The 20720-nt window shown below is 44.2% G+C and overlaps 1 protein-coding gene across 2 annotated transcripts in view; it reads left to right on the top strand.

Annotated features, from left to right (window-relative positions):
- Positions 1-7439, top strand: part of INPP5A (inositol polyphosphate-5-phosphatase A) — a 3154590-nt gene extending 3147151 nt beyond the window's left edge. The window contains exons 15-16 of one of the 2 annotated variants that reach the window (XM_069611412.1): positions 5409-5445; positions 5596-7439. In XM_069611412.1, the coding sequence (XP_069467513.1) occupies positions 5409-5445; positions 5596-5645 (87 nt within the window). In that variant the 3' untranslated portion in view covers positions 5646-7439. Of the gene's footprint in view, positions 1-5408; positions 5497-5595 lie in introns of both variants that reach the window. The other variant, XM_069611413.1, reaches the window with a different exon arrangement.
- The last annotated feature ends 13281 nt before the right edge of the window (positions 7440-20720 follow it).

Here is a 20720-nt window from a genome sequence, read left to right as displayed (position 1 = left end):
CTGCAACCGTACTAATAATGCGACCCAGCAACTTTTCTATTTTCAACTGTTGTGTTCTTGTCAATATAAAATGTAACCCAGCAACTAATCTACTTCAATTGTCTTTTTCCTAACCATGTAAGATAGAGCTGTGATACTTCCGGGTTTGGGTGCTATCAACAAATTAAATAAATAAATAAATATGTAGTATGACAAAGACCCACCTCTTCATAAAAGAGAGGGAAGAAGATGGGAGAAACAGTGGAACTTTTCCACCAACCAAAAAGTTCACTGCAAAAACACATTTGAATGTAATAAAAAAAGAAAAAAGGGCACAAAAGAGGCACACATCCAAGAGAGGATATCAGAAGCCATGCCCAGAACATTACCTCTGACTTATTCAAGATAATTAATGAACTTACTAGTAACCTGGAGTCCAGTCCTTATAAATCACCAACCACTGAGATTGCTTAGAGCATTGCATTCTTCGTCACAAACAAGGTTTTCGATATCAGGAAAAAGACTGGCAAATTGCAACCCCTCATGACACTATCCCTAAATAGTCTCTATTTTATTAATGTATTTATTTAATTTTGCATTTATTTCAGTGCACAAAACCCTGAGGCATCTAGGCACTAGTTACAGAAAGTGTGTGGTACCTCTAGAAAAGGGCCAGAACATGCATAAGGGTTACAGATAGACTTGAAACGTGTATACAGACTGACACACCACACCTCTTCATCAGGCGTGCAGAAAAGTATATGAGACAAAATAGTTAATTGTGTACAGACTGGGAAAGCTTTGCCTCATGATACAGGGGGCTACATCGGGCATGCAGACAGGCAAATGAGCCAAAATAGGTATGTGTATGGGTATCAGGTAATATTATCCCCATAAATAATGTCACCATACATATATTCGCCGGGAAATTGCATAGGCGACATTATTTATGGGGATAATTTATGGGGTAAATGGGAGCAAGGCGTTCCAGGGGTGTCCCCCACTCCCTTTAAATAAATATGGGGGTTGCAGGGGTGTCCCCCATAGGATCCAAAAAACAGCGCCATTCTTGTATGGCAACATTTTTGCAGGGATATTATCACATGGAACTAGTGTATGCAAACTGGGACAGCCTCGCCTCATGGTGCAGGGGGCTACATCGGTGTGCAAGTGGTATTATGATATGGTGCTGTGAGCAGAGCATCATCAATCCAGGCTGAGTAGTGAAGGTCAAGAAGAAGGGAGTTACAGAGAGGAATCAGCAGTACGAGAAATGGGAGAGGAGAACAGGTACAAGGAAGATTTAAGCACATGAAATATTGATTGGTTGCCCAATAAACAACTAAGGTTTACAGAGATAATCTTCTATTACCGAGTACAGTGGGGGGGGGGGGGTGTTGGCTTCCTCTGCTGGTACTAGCATTAACCAGAGTTTTTAAAGGTAACGTTACTACAGACCGGCAAGCTTTGGTGCGAGGTGGGGTGCCATGAAGTACCGGCAATGTTAGGTAAAGTAAAAATATGGCAGCAATTGTCTGATGGATATCACGGTCCATACTAGTAATTGCAGCTAGTCATAACACAAACATATAGGCGAGTGGCAGCAATGAGGGCTTACCTAGGCAGTGCTCCCGGCTGCGTGCGGCAAGGTTGGACATTGAAGGGCAGGGAGAGGCGATCAGAAAGGTTGAGTAGGCAATTCCTTCAAGGGTGGGCAAATAGAGTTTGAAGCAGGAGGAAAGTGAGTGTATAGCATACTTGAGTTCAGGGTCACAGTAGGGAGGCAGCTGGCCTGGCGCAGACAAGTGCTGACAGGAATGAGCGAATGCCTTGGAAGCATGCCTTCGACATGGTCCGGTATCACCTGCCGGCTAGCTGGAGGTGAGCTACGAAGTTCCTGATGTGGCCAATCAGGTCGTTGTGATGCAGGCAGTGGTGTGGGGTCGTCTGTGGCATCTGCCATCTTTGCATGGAGCTAAAGCTTCTCGTTGTGTCTTGTATGAATGGGTAGCAGGGTCTGCATGCCTCAAGGTGGGTCTCCCAGGCCTGATGGTTGAGGGCCTGGGACATCACTGTGCAGCGGTCCTCTTGCCCAGGCAGGAATGAGCGAATGCCTTGAATCCCTTGCAACTTCCCATCTTTCTCAACTATCCAATCGAAAAGCGATGAATATGCCCTCTGAGATCAACATCTTTTATGCAAGGGTGCAGAAGAAGGTGGCATGATGGTTGGCAAAGACTTTTATTCTTCTTGAAAAGAAAGAGAAAGGCCTAACTGTCCCTATATCTATGAGGGGTTTCCCTGCCTCAACTAAAGACTAAAAAGGATCTGTCAGAATGTCCATGTTAACTTAAATGTCCACTGTCCTGTGTCAAAATCCCTAGTTTTTCCTTCACACTTACAACTAAAGCAGATAAGGCTAAAGTGTTTGTAGCCCAGGAATATGGCTCCCTTCTCCTGGGTTCGTGATCAAAGTTCACTTCAGGAACTTCAATAGTTCTCACCAGGGGGAATGACGCCCTTCCCCATGTTGGTATATTCTCAACACAGCAAAGTTCAAACAATGTTCACCTGGGGGAATGACCCCCTTCCCCTGGTTGTACGTGTCCTCAAACAAACAAAAGAGAACAAGATCTTGGGTTGTTGATGTATCAGGGGAATGCCTTCCTTCCACTGATTGAAGGGATCCTTTACAGTTTGTAGTCAAATGGACTGGGGGAATGGCTCCCCTCCCCTGGCTGGAAGCGTGCCCTTACTTCCTACATTTGTTATCAGGAAGATGACTCCCTCCCCGTGATGCTTCCCATTACAATATGCCAATCACACCATGCCCAGGGGAATGACTCTCTTCCCCTGGATACTCCAGTGTCTCCTCTGTTCAATACCACATACAACTCCAATTGGGTTTGGGTCCCAGGCCCAGGCTCTTCTTCTTTGAGTCGTCAGACCTGGTTCACTAACCTACCAAGTACTGCCACAGGGAAGATGACTTGTGTATCTCTCTGGACTTGTTTCCTCGACCTAGGTTTCTCTTCTTGGACTCTGCACATTTGGTTTGTTATCCTGCCAAGTACTGCAGCGAGGGAGATGACTCGTATTCCTCTCTTAACCCTTGATTTTAGCAATGGTGACCAACCAACTGTGCTGAGGAAGATGAGTTCTGATGCCCCTTTTCATTATTGGGTTTAACAGTGGTCTTCTGTACACCACAGGGATTTTCCCTCTCAGGCTCTGGGTTTGTCGGTTGGGGTCCCCATCCCTTCCCTGGTGGATAGTTGTCTTATGAATGCCACGGCAATGAAGGACTCTCACTCTGGCTTTGGGACTCGGGTCCTCAACACTTCCCTGGTGGTCCGTGGCTTCAGCACAATTTTTGTAATAAGTAGGAGGAGGATTTTCCCATCTCCCTGTGTCCCCTCTGAATCTCTTGTGCTCCCCCTTACGTGCTGTGGGGCCGTGGCACGCCCCCTGGTATTCCTGGGGCAGCGGAAGGGCTGCTGTGCTTCTTCAGCATCTAGGCTTCCTGTCAGTGAAGGGACAGCATTCTGGGCTGTCTCTTTTTTCTTCTCGCCTGTTTGTCACCTCTCCACAAAGGGCTGCTTCAGCAGACCCTTCCAGCTCCAGACGCGGCCGATCGCCAGCGTCTTCTGTCTCTCTGTACCTCCAGCACTTTCGAATCTCCTGTGCTCTGCGCTGTGCACACCTACAGTCTCTCACAGCTGTTTCTCCATGGCCCTGCACTTTGTCTCATTTGCTTGGTCCTTCTATGATGTTTATAGCTAATGGCTGGCAGTGGTTGGCAACAGGGTTCCAGTCCCTCCTCGATATACTTGGCCCCTCGCTCTTCATTCCTCGGCAGTGTTAACTTGTTCCAGTACTTTGTTCTTCAGAATTCCTAGGACTCTTCCTCGTTTAAGCATTCTTGACCTGACAACAGTACACAGAGGTAGAGTGAGGCCAGAGGTAGAATGATGAGAGAGGGGGACAATTGGGTTTCAGCCACACCCCTCTAACCTCATGAGAAGGGGCTATTTCCTGGGGAGAAGTGATGATGCCTAGCGAATCGTCACAGTTAGCAGAGAGCTACCCTTGCGCAGAATTCGTCAAGTATCACCTGGTCACTTTGGCAGCACAAAATACTTTCTGTAATGCGAAAGAGGATGAGACTACAGGAGAATCACAGGTGGCTCTATTCAAAGTTCAAAAGTTTCTTGTTTGCATCCTAACATAGCTCCACAAAGAGTTGGTTTTGGTTTGTTGACAAACTGGTCAAACCCCTATTTCCATGTTTGTCAGCATCATCTTTCCCCTCACTGCACAATGAAGGTGGAGTCTAGGCCTCGGATCAACCCCCAGCCCCATAGGCAACTAGGGACCTGAGTTGAGAGACCAAGTGCTTAACCGATATGGACATTCATGCTTACTTTTCAAGGTGGTAAGGTCAAACAGACACCAGTTCACTTCCCGAAACAATCAGTGGGTGACATTTCAAGTTTCTCTATGGCTACTTTGGTGTCTCAAGAAATTCGTCTCCTATTAAGTGACCCCCCCCTTGCTTCACCTACCTACTCAGTCCAAGATGATCACAACTCCTTAACTCATGCCTCAGAATCATCTGGACTGATCTTAAGATATTTAATTAATTTGAGTAGTTTGGACCTTCTGGACAGCTAGCCTTTGAGATGACTCAATTGCAGTGCACCTTACCCCCCACCACCCCTTCCACACACACTTCAACTTCCTCAAACGTACAACATGGTGCTCTAAAGTGGTGTTTTGTTTCATGTTGCAGGTTTCAAAACCCCAAATTATTTATAAAAGTCAGTCCTCAATTCTCTGGCCCTAGCTGGAAGAATGTGCTACCATCCTTGGGCAATACACATTTTAAAATACATATACCACCTTTCACTATAGGGTCGACCCCAGTGCACTCTTTTCCAACACAAAGATACTCTTGCCATAATGTGTTCAGTATTAGAATGTTAATTTTTCAAGAAAAGTCAGCATTGTTAAGTCCAGTATACTCTTCTTTGGTTTCAGACTAAATTACTATGAGCCTTTATTAAGACGATTGTGCTGGATTAAAACTTCAAAATGAAATTTTATATATTATACACATCATAAGAGTATTGTTAAAGCTGCTCATGGCGGAGATATGTAGAAAGACAAATGGAGAGGACATCACAATCAAGGGACAACGTCTCATCCGGTGCACATTCTTGTTTATGTAGTATCTTCTGCTAAACCCAAAATGAATAACTGTGTAAATGAATAACTTTTTTGTTTTAGTGAAAAAGTATATGTGTTGATATGTATTTCACCTTTGGTACTAAAGGTGTGTAGGTCTGCTGTATTGCTTATACACACTACATGCCATCATCATTGTTTTATCCCATGTTATTTTCTTTTTGTCTCCACAAACTGTGCAGCCTGTCTTCTTGTCCTTCCGAATAGCCGCCGGGGCAGGTAAACCAAATGCAAATGTGCACAAGTGTTGTGTCGTGCAGTGATGTGGTGGTAAATATAAATTTTACATTGAACTTCCATTTTAATTTCTTTAATGCCATTTGTTTCTGTCTGTGATTCTTGTGGCTAAAACTGTCTATTTACCAACAGGAAAAAGATGTGCACGTAATGAAAATATATTTCGAGAAACCACCCTGTAGCATGCAACAGCAACCACGAAGATAGAGTATACATGGAAGTTCAGTGCTGCATCATCCTTACAGCTGTACTGGTACACTCCAGCCCGTAGTGCCACGATTTTAGACTGCTGATCTTACACTATGCTTCAGCATTTGGACTATGTTCAGCGGCAAGTCTCACATACCTCACTGTCTTGTATGTTCATGTGGCATCCAGAAAATATTGTCAAACCCTCATTCTCATGCCATAGTCATGTTGCCAAAACTGTCATAGCAGGGAAATTGTGGATTTTAGACTTCACTTTTTTCAACTTTTAAACAAAGGAGGATATTTAATTCTAAATGGCTACTTCAGAACATTCAACTTTAAGAAAAAAGTGCACGCCGTATATTAAATGTATGTTACTGTTTGGGGTTTTGTACTGTACAGTGGATTATAAAAATGGAACCTTTTAACGGTTTTACATTGTATTTTTGTGTGGATCATGGTGTGTCATTTGTATTAGGATAGTTTGTTTTCTTTCTCATATTTTATATTTTAACCTGAGAAGCCCATGGTATAGACTTCACTGCCATGATACATGGTTTTTGAATCACACAGCAACTGCTTTTCATTTTTATAGATGAAAACCTTTTTTAACATAATTTATAAACCTTCCCATACCCACCTTCGCTAAATGAACATCCCTTCCCTTATGCAACCTAATAGTGCCATATCAGAAAAAAGTATTTGAGTCTCTGAGTTTTAGTTTTGTGTACATCAACCGTCCACATTTATAGTATAGAGCAAATAATATATAACCATGACCTCCTCAAAGCAGACATATAATATATTTACACTTATAGGTTAGCAATTTCACTTTGTTACACTCACAATAACTTATTTCTATGTATTAAGGACTGAATGTGAAGTTGTTAGGTCGTCTTGGATGTACCTTTAAAGAATTTTGTACAAAGAAAATCTGTCTTTTATTACTGTATCATGGTGCCAAGTATTATTCTATGTTAAACAACAGTAGCTTGGGAGTTGTGGAATAAGAAGCAGTGTGCTTGGGGACCCCACTAGCACAAATAAATATGGACCGTAAGGAGGCAGATTCACAAAAGGAAAGTAGTACAAACTCCCACTGTGTGTGTGTAATACTCACTTCTGTAACATGCCGCTTAATTGTCTGACAAAAGGAACTAGAAATGCAGCTTACTACAAACATTGAGAATCTTCCCTTTGCGGTCTCACGGGCACCACCCACACATGCTCCAGTAATGTGAGGTTCTGGTTCCTATTGTGGATTGGGTCAGGTTTACTTGTGGACACATTTCAAATCTAAAGTGGGAGTCAGTCCTCTTTTCATTTGTGAATCAGCGGCAGCGTCTTAATTTTCCATGCAGAGTAGCAGAAAACAACCTACTTTCATGTCATTCCACAAGTATTCTCCTCCCACTGACGACTACAATATTAAAAAGTGATTAGAAAGCATGTTGATGAAACACAAATGTTTATTTTATTGATTTCATTTAGAACACTACCGAGTTCACCGACTGTGTGATGGCATTAAGTTGATGTTGTTTTTCTGTATTAATCACTACTATCTGGAATGATTTTATGTCAGCTTGCAGATTTTTTTCTCGACAAGACAAATTGGGTTTGTGCAAGTAGCGTATTTTCCAATGATGGAAACAACTCTGACATTTTAATGTGCCATGTTGCAATAACGTTTGAACCATACAGTTTCTGTACACTCAAGGTAACGTCTGAGGGCCTGCCCATGCCAGGTCTATGGTTCTTAAGCAATAAAAGTGTTCGTGGGGAAGATACTCATTTGTCTTTTATTTGTTTGTAATGTGTGATCTTTCACCGAAAGCATTAAAGAAAATGTAATTGTGAGGTTTAACATTTAATACTGTGATGTTTGGATGGTAATGCTAAACACTAGATATGTATTCCAGTGATTTGATTAGATTGACTTTACGTCATGAGACAAAGTCCCCTCCCTCACCTTTCAGGTGGATGGTGGTGTCACCAAGGGGGCAAGGATCTGCCACCAGCCAGGTTTGTTGTGGGGATGATCCCTTAACTTTCCCAACAATGCCACTTGCAGGAGGCTCGCTCCCTGAAACACTTGGGTATGGATGTGATATAAATAAAATATATCATATCATATATCATTGGCACTTTAGATGCTCATGCCTTTTCTAAGTGAGAACAGCGAGCCCACACAGCAGATCAGGCCTGTATGCTCAACTCCCCTTGCGTGGGCACAGAAACCCAATATAAAACCACAGGGAAAGAGGAGAACCTGAATCGGGAGACAGAACACACAAAAAACATCAGTGCCCTCTCAAGGGTTCCTTGCTCATACAGCTAAGACCAATTGGTTTAACAAAGCCTACCCAGGGGGCAGGGTGAGGGGGTTGCAGACAGAAAGAGTATCGCCCAAGGGGATTGATGAGCCGAACATGAGTGCTGAACCATCCCCATTAGAGGGGCCCATCCCATCTGCCTAAGGAAACACACCTGCATTTCCTTACAGAAGACAAAGTCTGAATCAGGGCAGGGCCAAAGCACTATGGAAAACGGCTCCTTGTGCAGATGGCGGTGGGAGGGGGAAGAAAGAGCTCATTCAGGGCCGCCTGGAGAGGTGAACAGAAGGAGCTGGTGTAGGAGCTGGAGCAAACAGGAGACAGGAGGCTGAGTGATAGCCCTTGGAGCCAGGGGAGTGGCCCAAAGGCTGGGGTAGGACAAAGATAGGAGGCTCCAGGGGAAGGCCATGAGGTAGGAGAATGACAGTACCAGGACGTGGAGTATTAAAAGACTCTGAGGGGTGGGAGGAGGTAGACCTAAAGGGCCCAGGGAAGAGTTGTTGGATGAGGTGGCGGAATGGAGAAACATGGAGAAAAAGGAGAACAAGCAGCTGGTAGAAGTGAAATGAAGAAGTGGCTGAACATTAAGAAGGTGAAACACTATGTGGTATGGAGAAGTGTGGTGAAGAAGTTGAACATTGTTCAGGTGGAAGGGGGAGACTTTGCCTCAGGAGAGAGATGGAACAACAGTAGTGAGCAAAAGGCAGCAGTGGACCCCACAACACCACCAGCATCACCCAGGGGTGGTGGAGAAATAAGGCTGCAGTGAGGTGTCAAGAAGGGGAGGGAGAAGCTCGGAATGAAGAAAGTTAGAGAGAGAGGGATAGGAAGGTCTTGAACAAGACCCTGTAGGAACATGATTTGGAGCGAGACACGGCGGGCAAGCGAGAGACTGGGGTAGCTGTTTGGAGAACCTGGACCCCTAGGTAGAAGTAACTGGTAAGAAGCCTAGTGAATACCGGGCAAGTGCTTCGGGCAGCCTCCAGTCTACTTGCAACTCAGTGTCATGGTTGATGGCCACTTCTGCCCCAACACCATCTACAGAGCCTGCCAACAGGATCCAGCCCAGAGCTGAGACCCAAGAGGAGGCTTTCCCTCATGAAAGTGAGAAGAAGGATTCCAGAATCCCTTAAACAAGAGATTAGGAACATATGGGAAGACTTTGAGAGGAAGAGAAATGAAGTGTGAGGGAACCAGTAAGTCAGAGTCTATACGTTTACCGGTTATTCATTTAATCAGACGGAGCCAGCTAAGCACTTAGTGAGAAATGGAGGACCTTGTTGTTTGGACTCTTTAACTTCCACTATAAAGAAATTTTTTAAAGTTGTCCAGAGCCACTTCGCACATCTTTGAGAATACCCACCATGACAAGTTCAGGTCAATTCATCACCTTACAGTTCATTGTTTTCCCCCCAATCTGTTCCAGATCCCCCGTAAACATTTGTTAGTTTCAAAAACCTCTCGTGTTTGCCTATGCTGATTCCTATTACCTATGTGACAATCAATAAATAACAATTTTACACATTGAAGATGAAACTTAATTTTATGCAAAATGTGTTTGTACTGATCCCTGGTCACTAAATCCAAGTTTTTGAAGCCTGCAAAAAATGGTGAAGCTTCTAAAAGTCTAGGCTATTCATGATACATACAAATTACTGCCACTTTGAAAAACAATTTAATAACATGTATGTCACTGCCTTGATTACATTCTCATGATCGATCACACCTTCAATACTGAAAAAAAATGGAAAAACAAAAATAAATGACAATAATGTGATATGCTGTCAAAAGTATAATGCAAATACAAGGGCCTTCTGTTCCCACAGATGAATCGCACCATATATTAGTGGATCTAAAACAGTATTGACAGTTATGTAATCTGCCCATTCTTTCCTAGCCATGTATCTGTCTATCCATCTAGTGTTACCTATCTATCTGCTGATTTCTGATATGATTTGATATTTATAACGCGGTTAATACCCAGAGGTTGAAAATTTATCTGAAACAACACAATGGAGAAGTTCTCAAAACCATTCGCTGATGTACTCATGTGTTTATTCTCCAGTTACACGCTCAAATAAGCACAAGTATGCCAATATATTACAAGTAATCCAGCCCTTCCCCTGAGAGGGGCTCTTGCTCAAATGAGGTTGCTGGAAAGTATGTAAATACAGAGCCCCTGCCTGGAGGGTGCTAAATGAAGGGGGGCGCATAAGGCTGTTGTGATGGTGCACATTTAAAAACAAACAGTGTTTAATTCTTTTTTTCATTTCAATTTCTGCACTTGTTAAATAACTGCTTTTATTCATGAAAACACTTTCCAGTCCAACTCTAGGGCCACACGCTGCATTACGGGAGATGTAGTTCAGCAAGCACACAGTCTCGTCGACAAGGGCTGAGTAACTGAGTTCTACTTTAAATCTGCATTGAAGAGGAGCAGAAAACAGTGTTACCAGCAGGAAATATGTTTTCACCTATAGGGACAGTTCTGCAATTCATGGAAGATCCATGGGTCTGACCGTTCATCCATAGGGACCATCTCTACTCTGACGTGGCATGCTACCTCGTTTTCAAGAACTGCAACAAGAGCATCCACAAATCCTGCATTGGCTTTTCCTGCATGTATTCTCTCATCAGAAGTAGAGGAACTTTTCACGGTTTGAGAGGCCGAAAAGTTTGTTCAGGCAGGGGTGGGGACTGAGTTAATTTAATGCACAATGATGCAGCAAGGTGATTGAGAAAAACTGAGCTCAAAAGACATTAATGATTTTCTTTTTCTATGTATTGTATTGTTGTTTCTATAGTGCTTAATTGCACACACAATAATTTGAAGTACATTGAAGAAAAGCAGCAGAACAGAGGATGGGATGGGGTGTAAATGTTTATGGTGAGAAGGCAAAGTGGAATTGCAAGATAGCATTTGTATTACAGGGACAGTGAATTTATGACATGTGATAATTGATACAAAATCACAAAGATACAATTTAAAGGGGAAGTGCGCTCAAAAATGTTATTGTCCTGATTTATTCAAAACAATGGGTTGGCCGCGGACATCTTGTGCTAATCTTATCCGTCAAGGCATTGCACTAACTTCAAGTGCACCCGCAGCAAGAATACAGATCGGGTCCCCATGAAGATGACATCACTATTCCAAACAATATGCTCCACCTAGAAGCAGGAAGATAAACACACACATCCTCTCGCAGCATGTCCCAAATCGGATAGGAAAACAATATTTTTAAAGAAAACATCTTAGTCTGCAAAGTAGCAAGTACTTTTGATTATCAAAGAATGCGCCCAAAACTATATTAAGTCCACAAAATGAACTATATGTTTTTGCCATACAAGTTATAGGTAGCGAACATCGCATGCTTCGAATCTTCTTTATAACTTCCTCATAACTTCCTCATGATATGCTAATTGCGATCTGATTGCGATCAATGATTGATTAATCCCTGTCCTCCAATTGTTGTGTGCCCTTATGTTACACCAGCAAAACTTTCTAATAACGCATATGGTGTTCCTTTCGTGGGAAGATATGGATTCTAAGCCCTTTCAATCGCAACACTTTCATATCAGCATCTTGCTACATTGGAAACGATGACAGGTTGCTCCTTGTCGCTGGTACCGCCAAAGGGCAGATCGGTCCCTGCCTGTCGTCCCACATCACGGTAATGCAATAAGCTCCGTTTAGGCTTATCTATCATTGTTGATTGAAGAATCCATCCGATGGTAGCTGGAAACTATGGCATTCGCAGAACAATATATCTGTGTAGATAACAGAATAAAAATATATTTTAGTAGCCGTTCTTTAATCGAATATAACCATTTACCACATAATTCTGCACCGGATGAAACCTAATCATAAACACAAACCACACATAATAAACACACACATGACAAAATGGGGGAGTATTTGAGACCAGGACGTGCATGAAAGGTTATTGCTGTGAAGTAGGTATAGCTCCCAACGGGATGGAGAACCAGATGGATTTGGAGAACCACAGACAGATGGCATTTTAACGGAACTGGGAAGATTATTAATTGAAAAGCAAACCAAGTTCCCTCGAAAAATGTTCAGCCTCCGGCACTTCCACCCCACACCTCCTTTATGGTGCACAATGATACAACTTTGACAGCACACCCGGATATTCCACGATAAATCGGTTTAGATATCACTAGCCTGCATACAAGTTGTGATTGCAGGTCGTCGATGAATAATCGTCACAATATGCTCCAGCTAACAACCCATAACAAGGCCAGTAAGCAATACTGGCCAAAAAATAAAACCTCTTTTCACTCCTCTTTAAACTATACACAAATAACAATTACTACTAGACTTATAAACAAACCTGCAAGTTGCGCACTCAGTTTTTTATATATTGCGCAGTATAAATATAATTCAACATAACAACGTATTGTGTCCATTATTTTTGTCAAATCGCACATTCACATGTCGCTGACTTATTCAATATGCATACAGCACACATGCCATTCTTAATCGCAAAATATTATGTATAGTTGACTTACACAATGTTAGGAAGTTCGATTCTTTCAGTCTCATGCAGAGTATCCACTCCGAACAACAGATTGCAGAAATTTAAACTAAATTTTCCAATGTCCACTTTCACTATAGTAAATGTTATCATTTTTGAGGGTATTTGAAACATTGTGTCCTTCTAACCTAGTGTCACGACTCGCTCCCTTCGCTCCCGTTCCCACCACTTGGGGGCATGATTTGGGGTTTATTCCCTATTGGACTTTTCCTCCGAACTTTATGCTACAGTGCTGTGATGAATTGGGAGCGCTAAATCCCTATTTTCCAAGCTACTTCCCTTCCGGATCCATTCCAGGTTTTTGGCAGCCAGCATGCTTCTTTAACCAAATGACTATGCTTCCCAGAATGCCTGGCCCACTGCTCCACCTCCACCCTTGCAGGACAAGGTTGGGTGGAGGATAGGTAACAGCTGTGGCAGCAGGTGCAGCAATCAGCACACCCGAGGCGTGTGCTCGTTAAGCAGCTTTAAAAGCCTCAGTCTTACTTCAGTCCAGCGCTGGTCATCGTTTGCAGTGTTCCTGTTGTGACTAGGCCCTTGTTCCTTGTTCCTTGCCTTTATACCTAGTTCCTAGTTCCTGTTTTCTTGTTCCTCCGCCCTGAATCTCGGATTCATACGCTAATTGACTTCTGCTCCCTTGATTCCCTCTTTGTCTTCCTCTGTTTGCAGGCAGCATTTCTCAGTGCTTTCCCCTTTTAGATGCAGCCCAGTTTGTCTGTGTTCTATATTTCTTTGACTCTGTCCTTTGCTCCTGTAAACCCGTATGCCTTAGCCTTCCTCTTAGATTAGCTTCCTGTCTTTTCCTTGGAGAGGTAGGGAGAAGTTTGCATTGGTTAGTTCGTTTTTCCCTGCTCCTGATCCTTACTTTCCATTGGGATCCATTCCATGTTTTCCTTTACACTTCTGCATTTATTTCCCATTTGATTATTAGGTGTGGTGTGCTGTTGTAGCTAGCTCCTGTGTGAATGCTTATGTTTTCCTCTCTAATTTGTAATCACTATTCCAACTTAGGTATTTAGTTTTCTGCAGCGGATCACACTCTGCTGCCTTCCAGCCTTCGCCCTTGCCCTGTCGGGCTCTCCACATTGCAGCCGATCACGCTCTGCTGTCTTCCAGTCTCCGCCCTTGCCCTGCGTACCCGCTACATTGCAGCTGATCACGCTCTGCTGCTTTCCTGCCTCAGCCCTTGTCCTCTGGGCTCCCTGCCCTGCAGCCTGCCTCACTCCGGCTGCCTTCAGCCCTTGTCCTCTGGGGCCCCATGCTCTGCAGTCTACCTCTCTCTGGCAACCTGCAGCCCTTGTCCTCTGGACCTTCCTACTTTTCCCATTGCTGTTATAGCCTTTCTGGGTCCCAGTTTCATCAACAGGATTCGTGGGCTAGCTGACATTCAAGAGGTTTATCTCGTCCTCGTGAGTACTGTTCTTTAGTTCCCTTAATTAATAACATCAAGAGTGTTAGTTCACAGATCCTGTCATTGCTTGCCCTCCACGTGGGTTTAGCGCTGTCAGTACCTGTAACAGCAATTGGGGGTAAGGCGCTTGCCGACTTTCCTCGCGGTCAGGTGCTTACCCCACATCCCTTTTCATATATTGGTTTTGTTGTCACACTCTATTTGCACTCCTGGGTTCTAGCATACATGAGTCATTGTTCCTGGGTGCACGTAGTTTAATTCGAAACTCTTCACTGTGTGATTTAGTGCACATTTCCCTTGCCATATTCGCTGCCTTTGTACTCGCCTGACTAATCATGACAGAATGACCAGCCCAAAATTCCCATTGAATATGGCAAGTTTAAGAAAGAAAGGCAGCAAGGCCTCTAACAAGTTTGTACAGAAAGCTTCCCCTACATTTACCTGTGACAATCAAATCACTAGTCCTGACTTAAATGAACTCCTTGTCACGAATGGGCATTTACGTGCAAAGTATTTTCCCATAGGATGGCACATCCTACATTGCCTGATCCTAGTTCTATCTTTTGTTTTGATCCCGATTCTATGTCAGCGCAAGCCTTAGCCGCAGAAAACAACACACTGTTAGACTTATTATACAAGAGTACCTCTGTTGTTGAACCCCATGATTCCAGTTGTGCTTCACCTCAGATAGAACAGTTTCATGATACAAACATAAAGAATGGAGGGGTTTCTTGCATAACTTCTGTTTTCTACCCTCAGTCTAAAGCATACTCCGTTGCACAGGTACATACTGTAGTCCCTAATGCCAAGAGGTCTAATGTCAATAGTTTGTTTAAGGGAAACACAGACCCAGTTGGTAAGATAAACTATAAATCACAGAACCTGCAAGCAGTAGAGGACAATGTACAATCGGTGCACATCCAGATTGCTAGTGCAGGATCCAGCCCTGATGCCACTATGCTTCCCCCTGTGCCTACTGATAGTGATGTACAGTTAATGCAGGGCATGCTAAGAGCTAAGCTTGAGGAGTTAAGACAAGAATTCATTTCTTTACAAGAGGAGAATAAAACCTTACACTCTTTACTGAATACACCTCAGATTTTATCTGTTGATGTGGAGGAAGTGAACACTGTTCAGCCCCTGAGTGCAGAAACTTTGGTAAACCATGATATTTGTCGATATGTTAGATCTATTGGGAGTGAAGGTCTTTCGTCTAGCACAGCGCTTAATCTAGGCACAGTTTCAAACAATTGTTCTGCTGTTTATCAGGGATTGCAGTTAGCTGAAGATTTACAAGCCACTCCTTTACCAAAAATTACCTGTGTAGCAGTTTGTCATAATTCTGAGCTAGCACACATACAAGCTTCTGATTTCCAAACACAATCCACAATGGTGGCATACACAGATTCAGTCACTACCGTAGGCTTTGGCCCTGCTCTTGATACAGCTGCTGAGACTGAAGTAGATGTTAAAGCTGATGTGGAAAACGATGTTACCTCTGGGTTCACTCTTCCTTCTGCCAATTCTGATCAATACGAACAGTCAGAGACAGTACAGATTTCAAGTTCTGATGGACTCATTCCACAGCATACAGAACCAAAAGACCGTCAGGCGGTTCCTGAACTGTTGATTGATAATCTGCCACTTTCAGAAGCTAAAACAGAGGAATGGACAATAGACGAAATCCTGATTAACAGAGACTTTACTATGGTGATTCCACTGGTTGATTTTGACTTCTACAAAGAAAGAGACTCTGTGTCACCCACTAAAGAAAGGGACTGCAAGGGTACAGCTCAGTCTTTGGTTACTGGTGCCAAGGAGTCTACTGCCCTAAAGGTGCCCTTCATTCCTGAGCCACCAATGGGTCTGTCAACTTCTGAGACTTCTGTCTGTCCTCCTACAACCATTGACTCTTCTATGATCCAATCCACAGCCCTGCAGTCATCTTTGGCACACGTGTCTTCAACCAATGAACCGCTGCCATGTCTGCCATTTACTCAAGAGCCAGTCCCAAAGACCTGGACATGTTTGTATCCAACAACCGAGATTGCTCCAGCTTGCATGCCTCCAGCCTCAAGGTTTCCCCTGGCCTGCCTGTCTTCAGCTACAGTGACTCATCCTGCAGATCATCCTTCAGCTTTAGAGCCTCCGGTAATCCATCAAAAGTGCATGTCTTCAGTCCCGGAGTATACTGAGTATTTGCCTTCAGTTCATGAGACGCCTGTATCCTGCTTAGCCTCGCTGCCAATATCAGAGGTATACCTGTCTACACCATCAGATCCTGCTGTATTTTCTTCTGCTCCAGCGATTCCTCCTGAATCCCAACCATTTATTGTCGATGAACGTCTAGCTTGCCTTTCTTTTGCTTCAGGAGGAGCACCAGGATGCCTGCCTTTTCCACAAGACGATTCTCCCAACTGCTTCACTTTAGCATCAGAGCCTCCTAAAGATGCAGCATCAGAGTTTGAGACTTTTGCCAGCTCCCGCTTCAGAGTCATCAAGCTGGACCAAGTGGTGAGTCAGAACCACTCACCTGGGTGTACACAGGGGGTGGTGCAGACCGGCGTATTACTTACAGGACTTGTGCAACAGAATTCCGCCAAGAAGCACCAGTCGGGTGCTAGTAGCCAAAGGAAGGGAATGACTGCTGCAGTTCAAGATGTGCCTGTTATTGCTCCTTCTGCGAGTCTGCCTGAAATACCAAGTACTGCGTCTATCACTCCTATCAGTATGCCAAACGTCCCTGCTGTTGTATCCCACGTGAAACAAAGTGGCTACACGACTGTCACCAGGAGTACCAGCCTTGTACAACCCATTGGACTTTCAGGTCTCCAAGGCGTAGAACATGTGCAGTCAAACCTTAGTCACTTTCAACCACAAGCCTTTTCCCAGATGGATGACAGAAGGAAATCTGAACCTCTACCTCAGCCACCACCTTCTCTAATGGCTGAACATAAACCTTTCCTGAAGCCAACACTTTCCTCATCTCCCGCATGTCCACTCTCGGCAGAAAGGCTAACAGAGCTTCTACCATTGTCTAAGGCATGTTACACCAGCCTGCCTCCCTCCTCAAAGACTTATAAGGGTCCACTCCCGGTGACTGAGCTTCCCGGACCTTCCAACTCTGCTTCTGGTCCTGCAAGTCCTTCATGCCTTTCTTCGAACCATGAGTCTCTTCCTCACCAGAAGCCACCGTTTCCATCAGTACCACCTCCAAAGACAAAACACTCCTATCATGGAAGTCCATCTGCCTTTGCCCACAGGCCACCATTTCCATCAGTGCCACCTCCAAAGAAAAAGCACTCCCATCATGGAAAGAAGATGTCTTGTGCGGGTGGCGGGCACCCGAAGACGGCCATAGGAGGGGGTATACTGTCACGACTCGCTCCCTTCGCTCCCGTTCCCACCACTTGGGGGCATGATTTGGGGTTTATTCCCTATTGGACTTTTCCTCCGAACTTTATGCTACAGTGCTGTGATGAATTGGGAGCGCTAAATCCCTATTTTCCAAGCTACTTCCCTTCCGGATCCATTCCAGGTTTTTGGCAGCCAGCATGCTTCTTTAACCAAATGACTATGCTTCCCAGAATGCCTGGCCCACTGCTCCACCTCCACCCTTGCAGGACAAGGTTGGGTGGAGGATAGGTAACAGCTGTGGCGGCAGGTGCAGCAATCAGCACACCCGAGGCGTGTGCTCGTTAAGCAGCTTTAAAAGCCTCAGTCTTACTTCAGTCCAGCGCTGGTCATCGTTTGCAGTGTTCCTGTTGTGACTAGGCCCTTGTTCCTTGTTCCTTGCCTTTATACCTAGTTCCTAGTTCCTGTTTTCTTGTTCCTCCGCCCTGAATCTCGGATTCATACGCTAATTGATTTCTGCTCCCTTGATTCCCTCTTTGTCTTCCTCTGTTTGCAGGCAGCATTTCTCAGTGCTTTCCCCTTTTAGATGCAGCCCAGTTTGTCTGTGTTCTATATTTCTTTGACTCTGTCCTTTGCTCCTGTAAACCCGTATGCCTTAGCCTTCCTCTTAGATTAGCTTGCTGTCTTTTCCTTGGAGAGGTAGGGAGAAGTTTGCATTGGTTAGTTCGTTTTTCCCTGCTCCTGATCCTTACTTTCCATTGGGATCCATTCCATGTTTTCCTTTACACTTCTGCATTTATTTCCCATTTGATTATTAGGTGTGGTGTGCTGTTGTAGCTAGCTCCTGTGTGAATGCTTATGTTTTCCTCTCTAATTTGTAATCACTATTCCAACTTAGGTATTTAGTTTTCTGCAGCGGATCACACTCTGCTGCCTTCCAGCCTTCGCCCTTGCCCTGTCGGGTTCTCCACATTGCAGCCGATCACGCTCTGCTGTCTTCCAGTCTCCGCCCTTGCCCTGTGTACCCGCTACATTGCAGCTGATCACGCTCTGCTGCTTTCCTGCCTCAGGCCTTGTCCTCTGGGCTCCCTGCCCTGCAGCCTGCCTCACTCCGGCTGCCTTCAGCCCTTGTCCTCTGGGGCCCCCTGCTCTGCAGTCTACCTCTCTCTGGCAACCTACAGCCCTTGTCCTCTGGACCTTCCTACTTCTCCCATTGCTGTTATAGCCTTTCTGGGTCCCAGTTTCATCAACAGGATTCGTGGGCTAGCTGACATTCAAGAGGTTTATCTCGTCCTCGTGAGTACTGTTCTTTAGTTCCCTTAATTAATAACATCAAGAGTGTTAGTTCACAGATCCTGTCATTGCTTGCCCTCCACGTGGGTTTAGCGCTGTCAGTACCTGTAACAGCAATTGGGGGTAAGGCGCTTGCCGACTTTCCTCGCGGTCAGGTGCTTACCCCACATCCCTTTTCATATATTGGTATTGTTGTCACACTCTATTTGCACTCCTGGGTTCTAGCATACATGAGTCATTGTTCCTGGGTGCACGTAGTTTAATTCGAAACTCTTCACTGTGTGATTTAGTGCACATTTCCCTTGCCATATTCGCTGCCTTTGTACTCGCCTGACTAATCATGACACCTAGCGGTTGCTGGCTTTCGCTGAAGGCCAAATAACAATAGCAGCTTGTTTTCAGTGATTGAAGCCAGAGACGGGTAGGTTTCGATTTTGTGAAAGAATGCCACAATAATAAAACAGACCAGACAAGACGGTCAGTGTGGCTTGATTAATTTCTTAAAAAAATCGCAAAAGCAGCAGCCCACGACCTGTCCTTCACTCCATGGAGAGATGAGCCCAGCTGACCCACGTGGAAATCGAAATCCGCTTGATAAATAAACAAATTGTAGGCTGGCATCCACCAATGGAGTACAATAATGTATATTGTCTAACCGCTATCTAGTGCGGGTTATGACCCTATATGTGATGTCATTACTGACGCTGTGGCCTCTCAAAACGAAACAAGATTCATTCTGGAGTCTTAACGTTCTCGAATAGCAGACACCTTTGCTGATATTTTTTATTTTGGTACAATGAAACCTTGTTATCCCTGCAAGATATCTCTTGGCTTCTTTCCCTAGAAGGTTATATTCATTCTTTTGTGAGCATAACAAGGGACAGCCTTCAATTGCATGCTGCTTACTATAATTCATGCATGTCCATTCAGGCTATCTATCGCACCTGAGGCAGCCCTCTCTACCTTCATGCGAGACAGGTGACATTGCGTGCCCATACCAAGTAAGTTTCATTTATGCTCTGACTAGGCCCTGTGTCAATCAGCCATGTGAGTGCATAGGGTAAACAAGGAAGAGCATTAGACATTTTTTTGGAGTTGTTCCCTAACTTTCTAGTGCGGCCCTGAAAAATGGGTAGCCTTGTGCTTAACATTGCAGTAGTGCGTGAAAGTTCCCAATTGCGCCAGTGAAGAAAAAAGCGGTTCTTCTTGGGAAGGTAGTAGCAAGTCATGAAGCGGTCTGAGGTGATGAAGAATTGGTTCCCACTATTTGAGAAGGATGTACCCTTGGTGGCAGATCAGGTTTCAAAAGTGAAAATAGCTGGTAGCGCAGGATAACCCTGCCACCATCGAATACCATTATGGGATATCTGTGCGTCAAAGGTATCGGTTGTGCCGGTCCGAAACCATCAAGTGGTGCAAGTTCTTGATCCATGTAACCAAATGGAGCCATGGGATAGATTTTATGTTTGCGAGGACATGATTTTTACCCCTTTCAATTACTGTTTGATCGCACATATTGTTGATGGGATGCACCAACATCTCATACATATATAGAATAGATACCTTATTGCGTCTTCTATGGGAAGGCTGTTAGGACTGTTTTTTGACCTTCTTACTCGAGCTGTTCGCACCTGCACCCACAACTCCTTCAGGGTCAGTCGCTTCGCCAAGCAATGAGTTGGTGGTTGATCATGCTTCAGCTGGGGCCTCCCTCTGGAACAGCCTCTTTGCCGCTATCATATCATTTCAGTAACACCATAGATAGTAGACCCTATCCATTGTACCGTGATGCTCAGCAAGAAATCGCATAGTGTAATGAACTGGACAATTCATTTTTCTGATCTTGTGATACTCATATACTAGGCAGAGTATAAACCTATAACTTTTAATCTGGATAACGGTCATTCTAGGGGAGTTAGACCTTGGGTTGTAATATTCAATTACAGTTGCTTTTCAGTTCACAGAGTAGGGGAAGCAATTACTCCAACTTAGTATAGGATAACACAGTTACATTCAAGGTAAGTAAAACCAATACTATAATTAACTGAAAGGCATGTGTAACCTAAGACTCTGCTTGTGTCTGTCTAAAACAGACCATGCAAAGAAAAACCCAGTGTTACA

This window comes from Ambystoma mexicanum, chromosome 8, assembly GCF_040938575.1.
Source record: "Ambystoma mexicanum isolate Mex_15411 chromosome 8, UKY_AmexF1_1, whole genome shotgun sequence".
In the NCBI taxonomy this organism is placed as follows: domain Eukaryota; kingdom Metazoa; phylum Chordata; class Amphibia; order Caudata; family Ambystomatidae; genus Ambystoma; species Ambystoma mexicanum.
Note: the sequence above shows the minus strand (reverse complement) of the source record. Positions and strands in the feature narration are given on the sequence as shown.